Source organism: Molossus molossus, unplaced genomic scaffold (genome assembly GCF_014108415.1).
Source record: "Molossus molossus isolate mMolMol1 unplaced genomic scaffold, mMolMol1.p scaffold_m16_p_1, whole genome shotgun sequence".
Taxonomy (NCBI): domain Eukaryota; kingdom Metazoa; phylum Chordata; class Mammalia; order Chiroptera; family Molossidae; genus Molossus; species Molossus molossus.
Window position 1 is genome coordinate 179,140,990 of NW_023425344.1, and position 23,388 is coordinate 179,164,377.

At 38.0% G+C, this 23,388-nt stretch overlaps 1 protein-coding gene across 6 annotated transcripts in view; it reads left to right on the forward strand.

Moving 5' to 3' along the window:
* BUB1B (BUB1 mitotic checkpoint serine/threonine kinase B) overlaps positions 1–23,388 on the forward strand; it is a 67,982-nt gene that overhangs the window by 22,811 nt on the left and 21,783 nt on the right. For all 6 annotated transcript variants that reach the window (XM_036269627.1, XM_036269621.1, XM_036269656.1 and 3 more), the window contains exons 5-12: positions 1,526–1,722; positions 5,010–5,179; positions 6,479–6,693; positions 6,856–6,947; positions 15,671–15,900; positions 20,124–20,236; positions 20,760–20,875; positions 22,373–22,422. In XM_036269627.1, the coding sequence (XP_036125520.1) occupies positions 1,526–1,722; positions 5,010–5,179; positions 6,479–6,693; positions 6,856–6,947; positions 15,671–15,900; positions 20,124–20,236; positions 20,760–20,875; positions 22,373–22,422 (1,183 nt within the window). The remainder of the gene's footprint in view (positions 1–1,525; positions 1,723–5,009; positions 5,180–6,478; positions 6,694–6,855; positions 6,948–15,670; positions 15,901–20,123; positions 20,237–20,759; positions 20,876–22,372; positions 22,423–23,388) is intronic.

A 23,388-nucleotide genomic window follows, 5' to 3' on the forward strand; every position in this document is an offset into this window, starting at 1 on the left:
TTTTGTGAGAGCTATAAATGGAGCATTTCATTTATTCAACCTTTTTCTACCAGACCCCTGCTAGGGACTGGGATATAGTAGATAGCAAAATTTTCTGCATTTGTGGAACTTACTTGATTGCGAAAGACAGATGTTAAGCAATTACTTATAAAAGTAACAAAAGAGAAAGAGGGAAAGGATTGAGTTGTGTGGGCATACACGCAAGAAGGCCTTATCTTAGGCTAGACAATGAGCAAAAGGTAGGTATGAGAGAAAATACATCTAATAAATAAACAGGAGAAAATGTTAGCCTTCCTGGTAGTAAAAAAACTAATGGAATGCTGAAATGCCATTTTTATGTAAAATTAGGAAGTTTTAATAATTAGTATTTGAGAATTGCTACTATCATTTTAAATTTGTTTAACTCTCTTTAAAAGTTATTTTTAACTTTTTAACGTAGTCCTGCTAGGAATTTTTCTTAAGAGGGTAATGTAAAATAATGAATGATTGTATGCATGAAGATATTTATTATAGAATTATTAATAATTGGGCAAAATTAAAAGTTGTTTATTCATAAAATTTGGGAATAATTAATTGATGTAAGATCTACACATGGAGCATTCATCCATTAAAAAAATAATAGTGAAGAGCAAGCAGCAGCATGGAAAATATGAGTGATGAGCCAAGTGGAATAAAAACAATTTTTATTATTAAAAATTTATAACCCCTGGCCAGTGTGACTCAGTGGTTAGAGTGTCAGCCCATGCACTGAAAGGTCCTGGGCTTGATTCCCAGTCAAGGGCACATACCTGGGTTGCAGGTTCCATCCCCAGCCCAGTCGGGGCATGTGCAGAAGGCAACCAATTGATATGTCTTTCTAACATTGATGTTCCTCCCTCCCTCCCTTCCAATCTCTGTAAGAATCAATGGGAAGAAAAACTTTATAATATGATAAAAATCATCTTATTCTGTATGAGACTAAAGAAAGTACATCAAACTGTTAATGGTGTGGGATTTTTAATGATTTTCACCTATATCCCCCTTCTTGATGCTAGAATTATCTAAAATTATAAAGTCCCTTCTAAAGTACAGATTTGACCATGTCATTTGTTTTACTTATAGCTCTCCCATCCAACACACATACATTGACTATCAGGTAAATTAAAAATTGATTAGCTTGATATTCAAGATCTGTCATACTTTTTATTCCAAACCCCTGTCTTGCCTATGCCCCTACAAACAATTTTCTATGTCTAGAGTACCCTTCCTTACCCATTCTCTACCTGATGTAAATCTGTTCCTCCTCAAGTCCACATTCAAATATCATACTTTCTTGAAGTCTTTCCTCCTTATCCCTTTTTCTCACACATTAATCTCTTTTGTCTACTTTTTAGGTCCTTTCAGTATCATCCTTACAACATTGTATTATAATAGTTTTATTTTTCAATGTAGAAACTGCAGATAGTATCTCCAGTGATTGTTTGGCACATAATAGACAATAAGTCAATAGAAATTGTTAACTGTTAATACTTTTAATTTATTACAGGGGCATTTATGCAATGAGCCTTTGGATATGTACAGTTATTTACACAACCAAGGGATTGCCGTTTCACTTGCTCAGTTCTATATTTCATGGGCTGAAGAATACGAAGCTAGAGAAAACTTTAAGAAAGCAGATATGATATTTCAGGAAGGGATTCAACAGAAGGCTGAACCATTGGAAAGACTACAGTCCCAGCACCGGTAAGATGCTTCTTTAGAGCTTGTTTTAACACCTTAAAACTAGTGGCTATAGATGTTTGTTTTTGCATCTATTAAAGTGCTCTCCATGGATTGGTGTTTACTTAGTTACTATTCAGTTTTTTAAAAGGCATATTTAACATACAATAAAATTCATTCTATGGTGTACAGTTTTACAAGTTTTCACAAATGAAAAGAGACATGTAACCATTGCTATGATCATGATATAAACTCGTTCCATCATTCCATACGATTCTATCATGCTATCCCTTTGCGGTCAACACATACTCTCACTCCCAATCCCTGGCAACAGCTGATCTATTCTCAAGCCCTATAGTTTTTCCTTTTCCATAATGTCATATAAATGGAATGATACAATATGTAGCCTTTTGTGTCTGGCTTCTCTCATTTAGCATAATGCATTTGAGCTGAAAGAGTTCTTTATATATTCTGAATACAAGTTTTTTGTCAGATAAGTGATTTGTAAACTTTTTCTCCCATCTTAAGTCTGGTCTATTCATTCTCTTAACAATGTCTTTTATAGAATAAAAGTTTAATGTTGAAGTAGTCTAATATCAATTATTTGTTATGGATTGTGCTTTTGTTATGTCAGAATTTTGCCTAGCCAAAGGTCACAGAGATTTTTCTCCATTGTTTTCATCTTGAAGTTTATAGTTTTACTTTTTGAATTTAGATCTGTGATCCATTTTGGGTTAATTTCTGTAGAAAGTATGAGTCATGGTTCTTTTTTTTTTTTTTTTTTTTGCAGGTGAACCTATATGTATTCCTATGCCACTTGTTGAAAAGCCTTTCTCTATTAAATTGCCTTTGTACCTTTGTCAAAAGTCAGTTTCAGTTTGATCATATTTGTGTAGGTTTATTTATGTTCTATTGATCTGTGTATTCATGAGTGTATTTCACACTATCTAGATTACTGTAGCTTTATAATAAGTCTGGAAATCAGGTAATATGAAGTCTCTAACTTTGTTCTTTGTTTTAGCTCTTCTAATTCCTTTGACTATAATGTGTTGGTTTTTCTCTGGGTTCATTTAAGATTTTTTTCTTTAACATTGGTTTTCAGCAGTTTGATTGTGATGTGTCTAGGTATCCATTTGGGGTTTAATGGGCTTAAAATTTTTTTTTAATGTTTACCTTTCACAAAATGTAAAAAGTTTTCAGTCACGTTTTTAAAAATATTTTTCTGCACTTGTATTTCTTTCTTTTTCTGGGACCTCAGTTACACATATGTTAGATCTTCTGATATTGTTCCACAGTTCCCTGAAGCTGAATTCCTATTTTAAAAAAATTTAAACCTTTTTCTTTCTATTCTTCAGAGTGGCCAGTTGTTATTGATTTGTTTTTAGGTTTGTTTCCTTTTTCGTCAGCCCTCTTCATTTTTATATTGAGTTATTCAATAAACTTTTTTTTTTTTAGATACTATGTTTTTTTATTTTCTGTGTGTATGCTAAGAACTTTTTTCTTTTTATTCGTTTCAGATGTTTCTACCTTTATCTCATGGAGCATAGTTATAATAGCTGCTTTAAAAATCTCTGAAAACTGCTCTGGCTGGTGTGGCTAAGCGGTTAGAGTGTCAGCCTACAGTCCAGAGAGACCCGGGTTTGGTTCCCGCTAAGGGCACGTACCTCGGTTGCAGTTTGTCCCTGGCCCTGGTTGGGTCGTGCGGGTGGCAGCCACTTGATGTGTCCCTTTCACGTCAATGTTTCTCTCTCTCCCTCTCCCTCTATCTGAACAAAATATGGAAAAGTGTTCTAGGGTGAGGATTTAAAAAAAAAGTCTCTGAAAACTGATTTAAAATAAGTAAAATAAAATCTCTGAAAACTTCCACACTTGGTGTTGGTATCTCTTGGTTATCTTTTCCTTTGAGAATTGGTCACATTCTCCTGGTTCTTAGTGTATCAAGTAATTTTGGATTATATCCTGGACATTTATAATGATACTATGTTATTACACCCTGGATCTTGTTGGTTGATATTCTGTGGAGAATGTTGATTATTTTGTCTTAGTAGGTAACCAACATTCAGATGTCACAAGTTCTTTCTATTTTTATGTGGGTAGTGATTTCACTGTCAGTTTAGTTTTCAAAATCTTTGGGTCTATCCCCTGTGAGTTGTTCAGGGATTATTCTGGAACTTGGGCAGTGATTTTATATTGTAGTTCAGCTCTCACAGCCTTTTCTGTGCTGCCATGGTTCTGCCCTGTGCATAGCTGTGGAGTGAGTCTAGGGTTTGTGCCAATTCATGTACAGAATTAGGAGACCTTCTTCAGCTTATCCTCTCCTGTATTTCTCCCATACCCATTAGTCCTCAGAGTCCCCCTTTCCCAGTCCTCTGGTCAGAAAGATGAGGTTTCTCTAGGAGTTTTAGCTTTCCACCCTTGCAACAATTCAAAACCACAATAGAAAAGAGAAGGGAAAAGAAAACAGGAAACAACCCTATGTGGCCTGTTTCTTCAAGTCTGACTCCTCTTCACAGTCCACTTGCTTTTGTTTACTTTTCAGAGGCCTCAGTTTCTTTTTTGTATTATGTCTAGAGATTTTAGTTCTAATTGGGGCGGAGGTGGGGGGGCGGTGAGCGCTATCACAGGATTGCTCAATGTTGGCCAGCACTTGCAGTTTGCAGTTTATTGGGGTTTTTTTGTTTGTTTTTGTTACCCTTTTGTTAATACTTAAAACTTTGGCAGCAGCACAAGAAGTTTAGTCTTCAAACTTTTGCCAGCTTTACTAAAGTAAAATGTTATGTTGGATGCAACTTTATTTCACATGATTCCAGAAAAATGATGAGTTGAGGGCAGTATATATATAGAGAGAGAAAAAGACACATAAAAACAGTGATAAAATAATGTGGCAAGAAGTTAACAATTGGTGAATCTACATGAAGGGTATTTAGGTGCTTATTTACTCTTCAGTTATTTAATGAGTTTAAAAAGTTTTATAATAAAACTTGACAGGAAACTCTGATCTTAATAAATTCTATAATCTTAGTCACACTGATCTTATCTTCAAACCAACCTAATGTTGATCTTCAGAGTATTTTTAATTGCTTGAACTTGGACATTTAAAACGTGAGCTAAATTATTCTAGCCAAAACCATCTCTGATCCCAAAGTGACTTTCATTATTCCTGAGAGAATAAACACTTTCTTTGGGCTATTTCTATATATTTCTTCCCTCATCCTACCCTTCTCCTGTGTTTATTTTTAACAAATTAGAAAATTTGAATCAAGTAAGTAGTGTTCATCTCACCAAAAGTTAATTGCTCGTTTTTACTTTAGACAATTCCAAGCTCGAGTGACTCGGCAAACTTTGTTGGCACTTGAGAAAGAAGAAGAGGAGGAAGATTCTGGATCCTCTGTACCACAACGAAGTACACTGGCTGAACTAAAAAGCAAAGGGAAAAAGACAGCAAGAGCTCCAATCCGTCGTATAGGAGATGCTCTTAAAGGTAAGTTTGTTAAATGTTATCATGGGAAATTCTTAGTCTCAGGTGGTAGGCAAATTATGCAAAGAGATAATGTATAAATACATATTTAGACATTTTTCTAGTTTTCTGAGTGTTCGGTAGCAAAAAGAAGGAAGTCTAAGGAGAGCTGAGATGACAGTGTGTACAAAAACCAAAACGTGTCATCAATTTTGTGTCTTAATTAAGAAAAACCTAATAAAGGAAGAAGAGTTTTTGAGTTTAAGAGTTGTTAGTTGAGCCCTGGCTGGTGTTGCTCAGTGGTTGGAGCACCAGCCTGTGCACTAAAGGGTCTCGGGTTTGATTCAGTCAGTACCTGGGTTGCAAATTGGATCTCCTGCCCTGTCGGGACATGTGGGGGAGGCAACCAATCAATGTGTCTCTCTCACATTCCTGTTTCTTTCTCTCTCACCCTCCCTTCCTTCCTTCCATTCTCTCTAAAAATATCAATGAAGAAAATATCCTTTGGTGAAGATAAACAATAAAAAATAAAAAGAGTTGTTAGTTGAAAAAAGGTATGTATTGTCAAAGTAAGGCTTGCATGTACCAGAGCCTCAGAGAATGTATTAACGCGTCTTCAGTCTTCTGAGGCCAGAAATTGGGCTCTCTTTGTAAGTCTAAAGATGAACAACAACAAGCTTTTTTTAATTCAGTATTTTTAAGGAAAACTTTAGCTTCACAGCAACATTGAGCAAAAGGTACAGAGAGCAATAAACTTTTACTGACTAAATTTATAGCAGTTGGACATACAAACAAGAATATTTTTTTAAAATCTCTTATCCCTTTCTTGGTATCAACCTATGAATATTTAGAATGTTTCTTGGAGATCTTAGAATTAGAATATAAGGTCCTAAAGAACATTTCATTCAGATCATGATGAAGCTTGATTGTGATAAGCAACCCCACAACAGAGGACACCCCTAATAAATGGGCTAATTTTAATTTGTCTTCTTTAGAGTCTGTACATCTCACCTGATTTTCATTGACAGAAAAGTTTAAACTGAAAAATGAAGATTTAGGTTAGGTTAGCCTCCAATAAAGCTAGACAGTATTAGAATAATGATTGAAGGCAGATGTAGAATTTGATGGGTTTTTTTTTTATATCTATGAATAAAATATTGTAGATGAGGGAAAGGAGGGAGAGTATAAGTAACAAACAGAATTGGTTAAAAAGTTACTAATTAGTTTTTAAAATCTCTGATTCCGTGGTAATAGAAATAACCTTATCTGGCATCTGAGTTGGATAATTAAAGATTTTACATGGTTTTAATATTTGTCTCCTAGCTTCAAACCAGAACAGAGGACTCCAAAATCCACTTCCTCAACCAATGCAAAGTAATTCTAGAATTACAGTTTTTGATGAAAATGCTGATGAGGCTTCTGTAGCAGAGCTGTCTAAGCCTACAGTCCAGCCATGGATAGCACCCCCTGTGTCCAGGGCCAAAGAAAACGAGCTGCAAGCGGGCCCTTGGAACGCGGGCAGGCCTTTGGAATACAGGGTAAGGACTCTTAGATCCAGTGTATTTGCCAACCTAAAAAAAAAACCCCTTCAGATTTAGATTAGAGGAGTATTTTTAGCATCTTTTTTTAAAACATAGGCATGGTCTGCATATGTTGTGTCAGAATGTAAAACTGATAGTTTTCATTTTCTTCACCGCCAGCCTCATGGCAGTACAGCTTCTGTGACAGATGTACCCTCTGTGCTTCCCAGTTTTACTCCATATGTGGAAGAGACTGCACAACAACCTGTTATGTGAGTTTGATTTCCAGATGTTTTGAGGTGGGAATTAAGTGTGGGCAAAGGCACCTATCCTAGTTCCCAAAGACATTTTCATCTTTGTGGGTATGAAAGTAACCAGACAGCATTTTGTGTTTCCTTTATGTCTATATTCCTTTGAGTGTATTAGGGCTAAAAGACCATTTGGTGGTTCTCCCTTCCATGAGCCTTTCCCTTCTCTTTCCCCATCCTCCCAGGTGTGTCACCTTTACCTTCCTCACTTCGAAGCTCCAAGGGCCCTTCCTTTACCTCTATAACTTATTTCCTAATTCCATTTCTTTTACAAATTACTTCTCCTACCTCTGTGATTTTCCAAATAAATGTCCTCTTATTAAAAAAAAAAATACCATTTGGTAATATTCTTATTGAGGAAAAAACTTGATAGGTTTATATTTACATTGCTGTAAGTCAAAGATAATCACTGTGACTTAAGTGAGATGTTCCACCTTTGTTATTAACAGGAATTAGAAATTACAATAGTGTTTTCTTTGATCTGCTCCTTTCCTTCTAGATGTCTTTTTCTTTTTCTTCCTAGTCCTTAGCATTTCTGTTTATAAGAAAGAATATAGCCCGGCTGATGTGGCTCAGTGGTTGAGCGTCAACCCATGCATCAAGAGGTCAGCAGTTCGATTCCCAGTTAGGGCACATGCCCAGGTTGTGGGCCCGATCCCCAGTGGAGGGCATGCAGGAGGTGGCCAGTCGATGTTCTCTCTCATGGATGTTTCTCTCTCCCTCTCCCTCTCCCTTCCTCTCTCTCTAAAATCAATAAAGAAAAAAAATTTTTTTTAAAGAGAGTATAATAGGTGATGACTAGGTAATCAGGCAGTCTGAGATTTAGTCTAATACATAACATTGTGGAGTTCTAATACTGGATTGTATTCTGTGTCCCAGTGCAACTTTCCTCATAACTCATCTATTTATAACCCTCCACTATATGCTAGGTAGTATAGCAATGTAAAAATAGATAAGATTTAGAGCAAAAATTCTGTCTGATAAGAGCTCATCACAAGGGAGGTTATTCTTAAGAAAATCACATGAGCCTTTACAAAGAATTACCTGAAGAAATTGATAACACACATTTATGGGTGTTTACTTTTTTAAATGTTTCACATCATTTTGTAGAAACAATTATGTCTGAATAAATATGGTATAGAAAATGTTCAACTTTATTTTCATTTAAACACTTTTTCATGGCTGTCTTATTTGATTTCTCTGTAACATTTTTCTTTATTGTGTGTTTTTCTTAATGTGTTCCAGGAGCTCTTGATAGATTGAGAAAACCAGCCAAATTCTATAATAGGAGTTGCAAATATTTTCCCCTAGTTTGCCACTGAACTTTTGATATCACATAGTAGCAACCATGATAAATATATTTTAAGTTCTTATACAATCAAATTTTACCTTCTTCTTTATGGTTTTTTTCTCTTCTTCTTTTTCTTTTTTGAAAATGATAGTTTTGTTTTTCTCAAATGTCATTTATTAGAAAACACAATTCCAGAGAAAGTAAGAGATACAAAGACATCTGGGAAGTGGACACAACACACGATCCTTTTTTTTTTTAAGAGCAAGAGGAAGGGAGAGGGAAAGAGAAAGAAACATTGATGTGAGAGGTCGAAGATCAATCAGCTGCCTCCTGAACGACCCCTACCAGGGATCAAACCTGCAACCTGGGCAAGTGCCCTGACCAGGAATCGAACCAGCAACCTCTTGGTGCACTGGATGAAGCCCAACCAATTGAGCCACATCGGCCAGGGCAATACATAGAATAGACCTCTTTAAATCAGGGGCATAGAGGGTCAAAATAAAATGAACTACAGGTAGCCCTGGTTGGGTGGCTCATTTGGTTGGAGCATCATCTGGTACATCAAAAGGTTGTAGATTCAATTTCCAGTCAGGGTACATACCTAGGTTGTAGGTACCATCCCCGGATCGATCCTCAGTTGGAGAGTGTGCAGGAGACAACAACTGATGTTTCTCTCTCTCCCTTCATTTTTCTCTCTAAAAAATCAATAAAAATAGCCCTGGCCAGTTTGGCTCAGTGGGTGGAGTGTCAGCCTGTGGTCCAGAGAGACCCGGGTTCAGTTCCCACTAAGGGTACGTGCCTCGGTTGCGGGTTGTCCCTGGCCCTGGTTGGGTTGTGCGAGTGGCAGCCACTTGAGGTATCTCTTTCACATCGATGTTTCTCTCTTCCTCTTTCTCCTTCCCACTCTATCTGAACAAAAAATGGAGAAATGTCCTCGGGTGAGGATTAAAAAAAAATCAATAAAAATATATCCTCAGATGAGTATTAAAAGAAAAAAATGAACTACAGGCAAAAAGCCAGTAAAGCATCTATGGTCCATTCATTTAGAGAAGTTCACTCCTATTCCCCACTTCCCTAGCCCCCACTCACATCAGCCAGCTTTAGCTTTGGTTTTTTAATTTGAAAGAAAAGTTTAAACTTCCTTGCTGCCCTATGGCTTCAATGAATGAAGTTTCTTTCTCCAGTTATGGAATGAGTTAGCAAAGGGGGATTCCTGATCTTTGGAGCTTGGAAGGAATATGAGGAGGGGCAAATAGTTCACCAAGTGTCCCCCATTAACTGTTCCCCAATCATGAGGCACATTCAGCCTATTCTAGTTTAAAACATTAATATCTTTTTTTTTTTTGAGGAAGATAATGCTTGGGAGTAAAGCGCAAGAGTGAATTTTAAATCCAAGTGGTAGGAAATGAGGAGTATTAAGAGATAAGAGACCCAGTGTCTCCCAGCTCCGGGAGATCAATCACCACTCGAATTCAGCCTCCTTGAGAGCAAAGAAAACCACTGGAAAAAAACAAGGTTTTTTTTTAATCCTCAACCGAGGATAAGAAGAGAGAGAGAGAGAAACATTGATCGGTTGCTCCCTCACTCATGCCCTGACCAGGTATCAAACCCACAAGGTGCACAGGACAATGCTCCAACCAACTGACTCACCTGGCCAGAACAGGAAAAGTGAGTTTTGATGGGACCCCTTACCCCTTTCCTTCAGACAGGGCATCCCTTTGGCTTCAGATTAAATAGGTTTATGGCCCCATAGAATTAGGGAAATTCTTATAGAAAATGTGACAAATGGCATTTGGGAGAGAAGTAGCACAAAAGGAGTGGTGTGTTATGGGAAAGGCTTCCCAGGACTACCCAGTAGTCAGCCACGTTGGTATTTGTAGCCTAGAAGCCCCTTCCCAGGACCCCGGTGCCCTTGGGTAAAATGAAATCAAGGGCCGAAGCAGCATTTTATCCCAGAGAAAAATGAAGGGAGAGACCTATGGAGGAGCAGCCCCATTTATTCACAAGGATCAGATGGCCTCTAGAAGGGTAGGAGAATGGAGGGGTAGAAGACTTATTTAGGGCGCGTCCTAGCAAAGTAGGTGAAGAGGAGAGGAAAATCTCCCCAAAGAGCATTGATCTCTGAATATAGGTCCTTTGCAAGCCTTTCCTTACACACAGAGGTATCACATCGCTCTCCTTTCAAGGCAAAATCAGAAAGGCCAGGCAGCACAGGCCTCAGTCCAGCACACACAGTGCTCTTCCTGGACCTGCCCTTAGACAGGGGTGGGGTGGGAGGAGTTTAACCAAAGACCCCCTTGGCCCCTCTCCAAATAATTCCTATAGAGAGAAAAACAAAAACCAAATAAACACAAACCTAGGGGAAAGTCCAGTAAGAACCTTCATCATACAGAAAATCCAAATAGTCTTCCTCTTTTTGCCCTCTGAGACATATGGGAGTCCCTTTTCACAAGGCTTCTGTCCAGATAAAACAACACTATTATATCATTTAAAAATAAATAAAAATAGCCCTAGCCAGTGTGGCTCAGTTGGTTGGAGCATTGCCTACACCAAAAGGTGGTGGGTTCAATTCCTGGTCAGGGCACATATCCACCCACTCTCCCCCAAAATGCCGCTTCATACAGCCCACTCCACACACCCCAAACCAGACATTACTCCCTTAACAGAAGGTAAACTTAAAACTTTGTTGCAATCTCATCCTCCAAGTGGCTGTTCATTACAACTATCTCAAATTCAGTCTGCAGAGGAGGGGATGGCAGAGAGCCTCTTAACCCTCCCTGCCTCCTATCACAGAGGCTCCATCTACCTGGACAGTAGGAGAATCCCCCTCACCAGCTCCACCACCAGCCTGGGGCCCTGGGCCAGGGCTCTGCTGGGCTCTTGAGGTCTCATGACTTCGAGTTCCTAGTTTGAACCAGCGGTCTTCTCCTGGGCCAGGTCCAGCTCTTGCAGACAGATGTGCACCTCACCGAGAAGGTTCTCCCGGAATCCTTGCTCACTCAGCGCACTCAGCTGTAGTTCCTGCTGCTGCAGGTCTCCCTTGGGGATCTCATCATGTACCAGCATTTCATTGTAGGTGGGGTTGCAGGTTTTTTGGACCACCACTTTGGTTTTTATTTTTAGTGGTTTTCTGAGGGTCAGAAAAGAGGTAAGTCTTCACATAGGGGCCAGGGTCATTCCTATCCTGGAGCATTGAGAGCCCTGAATATCCATCACTATAATGAAAAGTTCATTGTTTTTGTAAGATGTGGACAGCTTTACCTCCCCTCCCACCTTCCCGACGGGATGGGCCCAAGAGCCATCTGAGTTCTTGGGAGCCAGGCTGGTGCTTGCATCTTTTTTATCCCAGGGCAGAGGGTGGTGGGGTGGTGGTAGGGGGTCGGGGTGTGGGGTGGGGGGGAGAAGTTATACACCAAATCACACTCAGCCTCCACTGGGTAGTGTGGATCAAATGCCTCTTTATGGATTCTATGTCTCTCAGTTTTTGTTGGGATTACTGCAACCTAACTAATCTTCCTACCTTTACTCTTACTCATCCCATTCATTCTTTATGCTGTCACAGATCTGCAGTGCAAATCTGATCATGTCATTTTCTGATCAGAGTCCCTGCAAGCTCCCTATAACCTATGTGGTGAAACCCAAACTCCTTAACATAAATTATAAGACCATTTATGATTTGGCCTCTGCTAATATCTCCAGTTTTCTTCCCCATATGTAGTCACACTATACTGTTTGCAAATTCCTGAACTTGTCTAAAATGTCCACTCTTTGGACATTTGATTTTTTTCTTTCTACTTTTTGGCTATTATGAATAATGCTTCTGTGAACATTTGTTGTGTACATTTTTATGTAGACATATGTTTTCATTTCTTTTGGGTATTTACCTAGAAGGGGAGTTGCAGAGTTATATAGTAACTCCATGTTTAATATTTTGAGAAACCGTTAAACTGTTTTCCAAAGAGGCCTTTTTATATTTCTACAATGCCATAATGAAGGTTCCAATTTCTCCACATCCCTGCCAGTACTTATAATGAGTTTTTTGTTTGTTTATTTTTGCCATTGTGAAGTGGTATCTCATTAGGGTTTTTTATTTGCATTTTCCTAATGACTAGTGATGGTTGAGCATCTTTTCATGGGCTTATTAGCCATTTTGTGTATCTTATTTGGAGAAATGCCTGTTCAAATCCTTTGTCTATTTTTCAGTTGGATTATTTGTCCTTTTTTGTATGTTTTTTATTTCTTTTCTTTATTGATTGTAGAGAGAGAGGAAAGGAGAGTGAGAGAGAGATAAAAACATCAGTGAGAGAGAACATCTACTGGCCACCTCCTGCATGCCCCCACTGGGGATTTGGCCCACAACCTGGGCATGTGCCCTGACCAGGAATCGAGCCGGCAACCTCCTGGTGCATGGGTCAACACTCAACCACTGAGCCACACTGGCTGGGCTATTTGTCTTTATGTAGTTGAGTTGTAAGAATTTTTATATTCTGGATAAAAGTCCATTCTTTTGTTTCTGGTGCTTTTGGTGTTGTATTTAAGAAGATTTTGCCTAACCCAAAGTCATGAAGATTTGCTCCTATGTTTTCTTCCAACACTTTTATAGTTTTATCTCTTACATGTCTGTGATCCATTCTTAACTGTTTGTGTATGGTATAAGGAAGGGGAGTCCAACTTCATTCTTCTGCATGTGGATGCCAATTGTTCCAGCACCCTTTATTGAAAAAACTTCTTTTCCCATTGAATAGTCTTGGTATCTTGTTGAAAATCAGTTGACCAGCCCTGGCCGGTTTTGCTCAGTGGTTAGAACGTCGACCCTCAGACTCTCAGACCAAAGAGTCACAGGTTCGATTCTGGTCAAGGGCATGTACCTCGGTTGCAGTTCAATCCCTGGCCCTGGTAGGGGTCGTGTGGGAGGCAACCAATCTATGTGTCCCTCTCACATTGATGTTTCTCTGTGTCTCTCTCCCTTTCCATCTCCCCCTTCCACTCTATTTGAAAATCAATGGAAAAATATCCTCAGGTGAGGATTAAAAAAAAAAAGAAAATCAGTTGACCATAATATGTGGATTTATTTCTGGACTCTTAATTCTATTTCATTGATCTATATTTCTGTCCTTATGCCAGTACCAAGCAATCTTGATTTCTATAGATTGATGGTAACTTCTGAAGTCTAAAAGTGAGTCCTCTAACTTTGTTCTTTTTTTCTTATAAATTTTTTCTTTCTTTATTGATTTTAGAAAGAGAAGAAGGGAGAGGGGGAGAGACATAGGAACATCAATGAGAGAGAACATTTATTGACCACCTCCTGCATTTCCCCCACTGGGGATTGGGCCCACAACCTGGACATGTGCCCTGATCGAAAATTGAACTGGCGCATCGGTCAACACTCAACTACTGAGCCACACCAGCCAGGCTTGTTCTTTTTAAAGACTGTTTTAACTATATAGTCTCCTTGAAAAGTCCATATAAATTTTAGGATCAGCTTGTCAATGTCTGCAAAATAGCCAGCTGGGATTTTGATTCAAATTGTGTTGAATCTGTAGATCAATTTAATGAATATTGCTGTCTTATCAATATCAAATCTTTGGATTCATGAACATGAGATATCTTTCCTTTAGTTATATCTTCTTTCATTTCTTTCAACAGTGTTTTATAGTTTTCAGAATACAAGTTTTGCACTCTTTTTAAAAACTAGTAGACTTCATTTTTTAGAACAGTTTTAGTTTATAGAAAAATTGTGCAGAAAGTACAGTTTCTATATACTCCCCCCATCCCTGCACGCATTCAGTGGTTCATATTATTAACTTCTTGCATTAATATGTTACATTTGTTATGAATTAACAACCCAGTATTGATACATTATTATTAACTAAAGTTCATAGTTTACATTAAGGTTCACTTTAATGTGTTTTACAGTTTTGTGGATTTTGACAAATGAATATCATGGAACCATTATTACAGTGTCATACAGAATAGTTTCACTGACCTAAAAATTTCCTCTACCTTATTCTCCCTCCTGAATCCCTGGCAACCACTGATCTTTATATTGTCTTTATAGTTTTGCCTTAAAAAAAATTATTCTGAAATATTTTGTTCTTTTTGATGCTGTTATAAATGGAATTGTTTTCTTAATTTTATTTTTATATTGTTCATTGCAGGTATATGAAATATATTGATGTTGTATCCTACTTATTTAATGAATTCATTTGTTAGATCTAATAGTTTTTAAGTGAATTCTTAGGATTTTCAATATGTAAGATTAAGTCATCTGCAAATATAGATCACTTTGCTTCTTCCTTTCCCATCTGGAAGCCTTTAATTTATTTTACTTGCCTCATTGCCCTGATTAGAATTTAGAGTACAATGTTAAATGGAAGTGGTAAGAATGGACATCCTTGTCTTTTTCCTGATTTTTAGCAGAGGAAGCATTCCATATTTTATCATAAAGTATGATGATTGTATGGGTTTTTCTTAGATGTTCTTTATCAGGTTAAGCAAGTTGAGACAGACTTTTAAGCATGTAGGTACTTGGACCCTACCATTAAAGGCTCTGATTCAGTGGACCTGGGGTAAGGACCAGGTATCTTTAGTTGTGAAAAGGTATAGAAGGCTTTGCTGGTGTAGCTGAGTGGATTGTACATTGTCTTATGGACTTAGAGGTCCCGGTTTGATCCCAGTCAGGGCACATGCCCAGGTTGCTGGCTCAATTCCCAGTAGGTGTCATGCAGGAGGCAGCCAATCAATGTTTCTCTCTTATATCGATGTTTCTCTTTTTCTCTTCCTCGCTGTCAAAAAAAAATCAATAAAACATATTAAAAAGAGAAAAAAGGTATAAAAGAAAATAAAAGGTATATAAGTCATTCTGATCGATAGCCAGGATTGAGAACTTCTGTGCTATCCTGATAGAGGTACTTTGTGCTTTATTCTTTTCAAACCTATATTACTTCTCTTATTCTTCCCTTCAGTTGAGAACCTTGAACTTCATGTCATCAGTTTCCTAAATGCTGTATTGCTAACTAATTCTTTGGGGTGCTAAACAGTGGGAAATGGGCTATATTGCATAGGTTAGTTTCAATTCCTATACTGTGTTTGATTAAGAAATTATAATGTGATATTTTTTTCACCTATAAGGAATATAAACTATTTGATGACCCTAACTTATGGCTAATTTCCTTCCTCATCATAATAGAGTAGTACTTAGAACATAATTTTCGATGACCCATGTAAATTATTTTTAGGTTCTTTTCTCAACCTTATTTGTTTTTTTTGTTTGTTTGTTTTTTTAATTGATTACACATATTCTTGCTGCTGATATTCTCTCTGTGTTTCGTCAAAACGTGTAAAAAATAACTCATTTGACCTGTATGGTGAATAATACTTATTTTACATCTTTTAGGACACCATGTAAAATTGAACCCAGTATAAACCATATTCTAAGCACAAGAAAGCCTGGAAAGGAAGAAGGTGATCTGCTACAAAGAGTTCAAAGCCATCAGCAAGCATCTGAGGAGAAGAAAGAGAAGATGATGTACTGCAAGGAGAAGATTTATGCAGGAGTGGGGGAGTTCTCCTTTGAAGAGATCCGAGCTGAAGTTTTTCGGAAGAAATTAAAAGCGCAAAGGGAAGGTATGTGTATTGATCTAGTTCAAGTTTGTAAAAATAACTTAACTTAGTTATAGAAAGGTTGAGTTAATATATTAAGTCTGAGGCAAATTGCCCCATTGTTTGTATGTTTATGTGATGTTTTTGTGGTTTCTACTGTTTCTCTCTCTAAGCTGAATTCTCATTGCTGCTTTCCATGGGACCCCTGTGGGGGGGAAACTAAGCAACTAAATCTGTGTTCAAAAGTAAAGGAGGAGAAGAAGCTCAGAACTGTAGGAACAGTTCATATTCACCAATGTAATAGGCAGACCGTTATGATCCCTGATTTACATACATGTAGGCACCATGCCTTCCCGTTAAGTACTTTCCTCATATTGCCTGAAATATTTCACTTGACTTTTGATACTGTACCTGGAATTTCTCTCAGGGCTTATTTAGGTTAACATACTCAGAGTTACACTGCAATCACTTAGATAATACTTACCTGTATTGTTTCTTTTTTTTTTTCTTTTATTGATTTTAGAGAGAGGAAGGAAGAGGGAGAGAGAGATAGAAACATTGATGAGAGAGAACATTTGATTGGCCGCTTCCTGCATGCCCCACACTGGGGATTTGGCCCACAACCTGGGCATGTGCCCTGACCAGAAATCGAACTGGCAACCTCTTGGTGCATGGGTCAACACTTAACCACTGAGCCATACCAGCCAGCCTGTATTGTTTCTTAAAGACATTCTCATCTTTCTAAATTAAGGAAAGTTTTACTGTAAATTGAGAAACTTGGATTTTGGGAAAATCAGAAGCAGTTATGTTCTGGAGCCTGGAGTACTTGAGGCAAGTGGCAGTGCAGAATGGGCTTAAAAGTAGTTAAGTATAGTATTTGGAGCTTAAGGCATTAGAAGATGAGGGAGAATACAGACAAGGAGGTGCGGGAGGGTCCAAAAATAAAGTTCATCCATTTAGGTATTTTGACTGGGATTTCTACCAAGAAAGAAGGAAGAAGTGTTTATTTCTATGCAGATATCCAGAATAACCTACTATTGTAAGCCCAGCTAACTTAATAGGATATGGAATATGTAAGGCTAGCTGGGAAATTTGACCATTACATAGAATTTGTTTGAGGAAAAATCATTGCTAAGTTCTAGGTGACAAGTTAGAAGCAAAATTCTATAAAGCAGACTGTTATTAGTAAGTTTGGAATTGCCTTCATTTGTTATATCAACCAGCGCCTTCTAAGATTGACAAAGGTGCTCTGTGCTCAAATAAAGTATTGAAAAATGGAACCTATGTATATAGGTAGGAGAGGGGGAATGGTTAGAAAGCAAAGACATAGTTGAGTAAGGCTTTTAAAGAATGGGAACCACCCTAACAAAGAAGTAGACTAGTAGGGTAATCCAATATAAGCTGGGAAAGGAACCAGGGACTTACATAAAAAACTAGTGTTTCATTCAACCTGAGTGTCCACTGATAGATGAATGGATAAAGGAAATGTTATGTGTTGCCCTGGCTGGTTTGGCTCAGTTGTTAGAACATCGGCCCTTGGACGGATGGGTCACAGGTTCAGTTTCTGGTCAAGAGCATGTACCTGGGTTACAGGTTCAATCCCCAGTCCGGGTATGTGGGGAGCAAGCAATCGATGTGTATCTCTTACATTGATGTTTCTCTCCCTCCCTTCCTCCCTTCCACTTGGAAAGATATCCTCCTGTAAGGATTAACAAAAAAAAAGGGGTGGGGGGGAGAGTGTGTGTGTGTGTGTGTGTGTGTATGTGTGTGTGTTGTAAATGTATATAGCATTTGTGGCAACATGGATGGACCTTGAGAGCATTATGCTATGTGAAATAAGACAGAGAAAGACAAATACTGTATAATCTCACTTACATGTGGAATCCTAAAACAAACTCAGATAGAGAGAACAGCTTGGTGGTTGCCAGAAGTGGGGTATAGAGGGTGGGCAAAATGGGTGAAAGGAGTCAAAAGGTACAAACTTCCAGTTACAAAGTAAGTCATGGGGATGTAATGAACAGCATGGTGACTATAGTTAATAATGTCGTATTGCATATTTGGAATTTGCTAAGAGAGTAAATTTCGAAAGTTCTCTTCACAAGAAAAAAGTTTTTTACAACTATGTATGGTAACAGATGGAACCTAGTATTGTGGTGATTATTTTGCAATATATACAAATATAGAATAATTATGTTGTATAACTGAAATTAATATTGTATGTCAATTATACCTCAAAAATTTTTAATAAACAAATAAAACAGCATTAAAAAACACTTCTATTTTCTTAGGAGAGATCTAGCTTATAACAGGTATATAGAAGTAAGATGAAAGTACATTTTATTCTCAGCTAGCCAAAGAAGGACCTGTGTTAGGGTTAGATAAGACAGATAAAAAGACCTCTGAGGATTTTTTTTTTTTTTTTTTTTTATCCTCACCCGAGGACATTTTTCCATTTTTTACTCAGATAGAGCAGGAAGGAGAGAGAGGAAGAGAGCGAAACATCAATGTGAAAGGGACACATCGAGTGGCCGCCACCCACACGACCCAACCAGGGCCGGGGACAAACTGCAACCGAGGCACATGCCCTTAGCGGGAACCGAACCCGGGTCTCTGTGGACCGCAGGCTGACACTCTAACCGCTGAGCCAAACCGGCCAGGGCTGAGGATTTTTTTAATACTCATTTCCTAAGCTGGTTTCTGAATCTAGTTCATGAACATGTAATTTCCCTACTGTGTATAATTTGCATTCTAATAAATCATTATGCCTATATTAATGTGGTTTCTTGTTACTATTAAAAACTGGCTTGAAAGACTGTTGTTGATTACTTAATTTCAGGTAGAAATGCTAGAAATGAGGAAGCCACAGGCAGGGCTACAGACAGATAAGGTTCATTCTTCTCATTGCTACTTCCAAGTCATTTTTTCCCCTCCTCATTCAAGAACTCTAGCTTCTTTTAGATCCATGTCCTTCCATTTTTTTCCCTACCTCCTGAGCCTCCTTAGTGTTCTCACCTCAGACTTATTAGCTACTCCTCATCATTCATTAATTGTCTAAGCACCTAGCTCTGTATCTTCTTTTCCACTCCTATACCATCCAGTCCTATGGCTTCTCAGTTTCAGGTCACCATACCTCCTGTGATCTCTTTCTCAACCCTACTCACCCTACTAGGGCTCTAATACACATTTTAAACTCAACATATCCAAAACTGAATAATGATTTATGCCACAAACCTCACTCCAACACACACATGTACCACCAGGTTTCCCCATCTCAAAAGGTATCATCATGTACCCCGATGATTCAAACCAAAATAATCCAGAAGTCATCTTTGATCACTCTTTTCTTACCACAACTAATGAATAAGCCCATCAACTTTACCACCCCCAGAATTTCCAAATCTTTCATTTATCACCATCCCCATTATCTTAATCCAAACCACAATCTTTTGGCTAGATTACTACAACTAGACTTTCTACACTCATTCTGGCCTTATCACAATCCATTTTGCTCACAACAAATGATCTTTTTAAAAAAATTGGATCATATTGCTTCTTTACTTAAAATTCTCCAGTGTTTTTCATTGTCTTAGAATGCAATATAAACTCTTTATCTCCACATGACTTGGCTTGGCTTCTGCCTACCTCTCCAACCTCATCTTTTAATTTTCTCCCTCCTACTATGCTGCATACTATGCTGACCTTAATTTGCATCCTTGAACACAATGATCTTGTTCCTGCATTGGGCCTTTGTGCCAGCTGGTCCCTTGGCCTAGAATCTTTTAGATCTGTATATGACTCGCTCCTAGTTATTCAGGTCACGGCTTTATAATGTCTCTTTCTTTGACTGATCTTCCCTCATCACTCGTCTTAAGTAACCCCTGACATCCATCCCCTTACCCAGTCACACATTCTTACTTCACCTATTTTACTTTTTTTTAACTGATTTTCTTGTTAATGTGTGTGTGTGTGTTTGTCTCCCCAAAATTGAATGTTAGCATCACATGACCAAGGACTTTGTATTATGCAACACTGAAACCTAAATGCTCAGAGTTGTGCTTGGCAGGTAGTGGATACTCTATTTTTTATTGACTGAATAAATGAGACCTCAGTTGAGGATTCTGCGCCACTTACATAATTTTCATCTGTAATATTAACATATATGTTGAGGACGTGAAACCCAAAGACGATTTTTGACAGAATAAATTGCTGTGAGGAGTGAATGCCTCAGCCAACTTTATTGTTTCTAGCTGAGCTACTGACCAGTGCAGAGAAGAGAGCAGAAATGCAGAAACAAATTGAAGAGATGGAGAAGAAGCTAAAAGAAATTCAAACTACTCAGCAAGAAAGAGCGGATGATCAGGTTATGTCTCACTTTTTTTTAAATACATAAAACTAAAACGTACTGAAACAAATTTAAGCAATGTAAAAGCATAGAAGGTAAAAGTCCTCTCAACCCCCATTTAGAGTATACTGTAGTTTCTTAACTCTTAATAGCAGCAAAGTTGAGCAGGAAAGTAATTTAACAGGTAACTTCAAATGGAATTTGTGGCATGTGATGCAGTTTATTGACTTCTTAGTTATATTCTAGACCATTGTTTTGTTACCTCTAACTTTAGCTCTTTATTCTAGTCATTCTCCATTAAAAGGGGGTTTACTAAAGAAATTCAGTATATTCTTGGCACTGCTCAGTAGAGTACAACAATATCAGTTTTACTAGGAACATAAATTATTGGAAAGAACTTTTGTGGAACAGACACTTTCTTTTGTTAGTGGATATCTGGGGGGAAAGCATGTTAAAGCTAATTTTGGAACTAAATATTGAAAATAGGTAGCATTTTCTAGATAGAGGGGACAAATTGATTTTGTTTATTTAATGCAAATAGCAAGAAGAAAAGATACCTACAAAGGAGACAGCTGAACTGCAAATTGCTTCTGAGTCTCAGGAAATACCAGGAATGACTGTGTCCAATTCTGTTTGTCCAGTAAACTCTTGTGCCAGGTAGGACCACATTGGTGGAAAGGGCGATGCTTATGGGAAGGCATTTAGAACCAACCTTTGACTCTCTAGTGACTTGAAGTCTCCTCGACTTCTGTAGTTTCAAAACAGACACTTTTTGCAAGTCTCTGTCATAATATCAACTTTGATGTTAATGAGGGAAGACAGGGTACTGACTTTTTTCCATTAAAAAAAATGTATATTTGCCCTGGCCGGTTTGGCTCAGCAGTTAGAGCGCCCGCCTGTGGTACGGAGAGACCCGGGTTCGGTTCCCGCTAAGGGCATGTACCTTGGTTGCAGTTTGTCCCTGGTCCTGGTTGGTCGTGCGGGTGGCAGCCACTCGATGTGTCCCTTTCACATCGATGTTTCTCACTCTCTCTCTTCCTCTCTCCCTCCCACTCTGTCTGTACAAAAATGGAAAAATGTCCTCGGGTGAGGATAAAAAAAAAATAAAATAAAATAGAAGAAAAAAAAAATTAAAAAAAAAAATGTATATTTTTGCTCAGCTGGGTTCAGTGGTTGAGCATCGACCCATGCACCAAGAAGTCACAGGTTGGATTCCCAGTCAGGGCACATGCCCAGGTTGTGGGCCCAATCCTCAATGAGGGGCATGTAGGAAGCCACCAGTCGATGCTCTCTCTCATTAATGTTTCTTTTGCTTTCTCCCTCTCTCTAAAAATCAATAAAGAAAAAAAAATATTTTTTAATGTATATTTTTTATAGAAACAATCAAATATAAATAATTTTTTAAAAGGCAAAACCACCCATTTTTGCCACCAAGGGATATCATTGATAGAGCTCTCCTTATGTGTTCATACTGTTTTTGTTTTGTTTTATAAAACTGAGAGTTTAGGCCTGGCTGGTGTGGCTCAGTGGGATGAGCATCGTCCCATGCACCCAAATGTTGCTGGTTCAATTCCTGATCAGGGCACATGCCCGGGTTGCAGGCTCAATTCCCAGGAAGGGATGTGCAGGAAGCAGCAGATCCATGTTTCTCTCCTTTCCTTTCTCTCTAAAATCAATAAAAATATATTTTAAATAAACACATGAGAGTTACCATTTTGTAATCTGCTTATACTGTTCATGTAACTTAACATCTATTATCAAACATACTTCTACAGCAGTTTTAATGACTGAAAGTTTCATCTTTTTAAAGAATTTGGATTGACAATACTGGAATATTTTTTTTTATCTTAGAGTGAAGAAGATTATATTTAATAAAAAAGCCTCTTTTAAGAATTCTTTCTGTGGCTACTAAGTACATTTTTGTTACTTTTAATATGTTTTTATTGGTTTTAGAGAGAGAGGAAGGAGAGGAAAGAGAGAGAGAAACATTGATGAGAGAAACATCAGTTGGCTGCCTCCTGCACACCCTCTGCTAGGGACCAAACCTGCAACCTGGGAATCAAACCAGCAACCTCTTGGTGCATGGGTTGATGTTCAACCATTGAGCCACACCGGCTGGGCTAAGAACATGTTTTAAAACAAGTTTCTTTATAGGAAAACTTCACTTGCAGAAAACATTTGGCAAGAACAGCCTCTTTCTGAAGGTGAGTCGTATTTGACAGCGTCATGAAGAACTTGCTGATAACCCATGCATTATATAACAAATTGTAAGTAGTTTTCTTAATTACAGTAAAGGGAGTTGAAAGAAGGCAGAGAGAGGGACTAAGTTTACTATTGTATCTTTGAATCATGGAATTCATTAATAAGCATATGATTTGAGATATGGTAGACATTTGAAAGAGTTATTTTTATTAGATTCCTCAATGTTTTGAAATATTTGGTTTAAATGTAAATTTAAATTTATACTAACTACCAAATAATCTTCCACTTTAGCCAGTGTACACTAAATCCCTCACAGGTTTTAGATATCTATAGTTATCTAGCAGCAAAGACTGGAAAGTGGTTTTTGGAGCAAAGAAGAAAAAGCTTAAAACTGAGTCTATTTTATATTCAAATTTGTTATCTTTTCCATTTAATAACATGTTAAAGTGGTAAAAACCTGAATATCCACCATAAGTAGTTTTAAAAAAAAAATTAAATTGGCCCTGGCCAGTTTGGCTCAGCGGTTAGAGCGTCGGCCTATGGTCCAGAGAGGCCCGGGTTTGGTTCCCACTAAGGGCACGTACCTCGGTTGCAGTTTGTCCCTGGCCCTGGTTGGGTCATGCAGGAGGCAGCCACTCGATGTGTCCCTTTCACGTCAATGTTTCTCTCTCTCTCTCTCTTCCTCTCTCTCCCTCCCAGTCTGTCTGAATAAAAAATGGAAAAATGTCCTCAGGTGAGGATAAAAAAAAAAAAAATTAAATTGAATCTGATTAAACCTCTAATTCTAATAAACCTCCCACCAAATTATAGGAAATGAAAGCATGGAGGAACAGGTTAAACAACACAGAAGGATATAATTGGCAAAAAATTTCAGCATTATTGGGCAAACAACCCAGTTTCTTCAATAAAAAATTATTAAAAAAAAAATGCTATGGAGTCTGGCTGGTGTGACTAAGTGGTTGAGCATC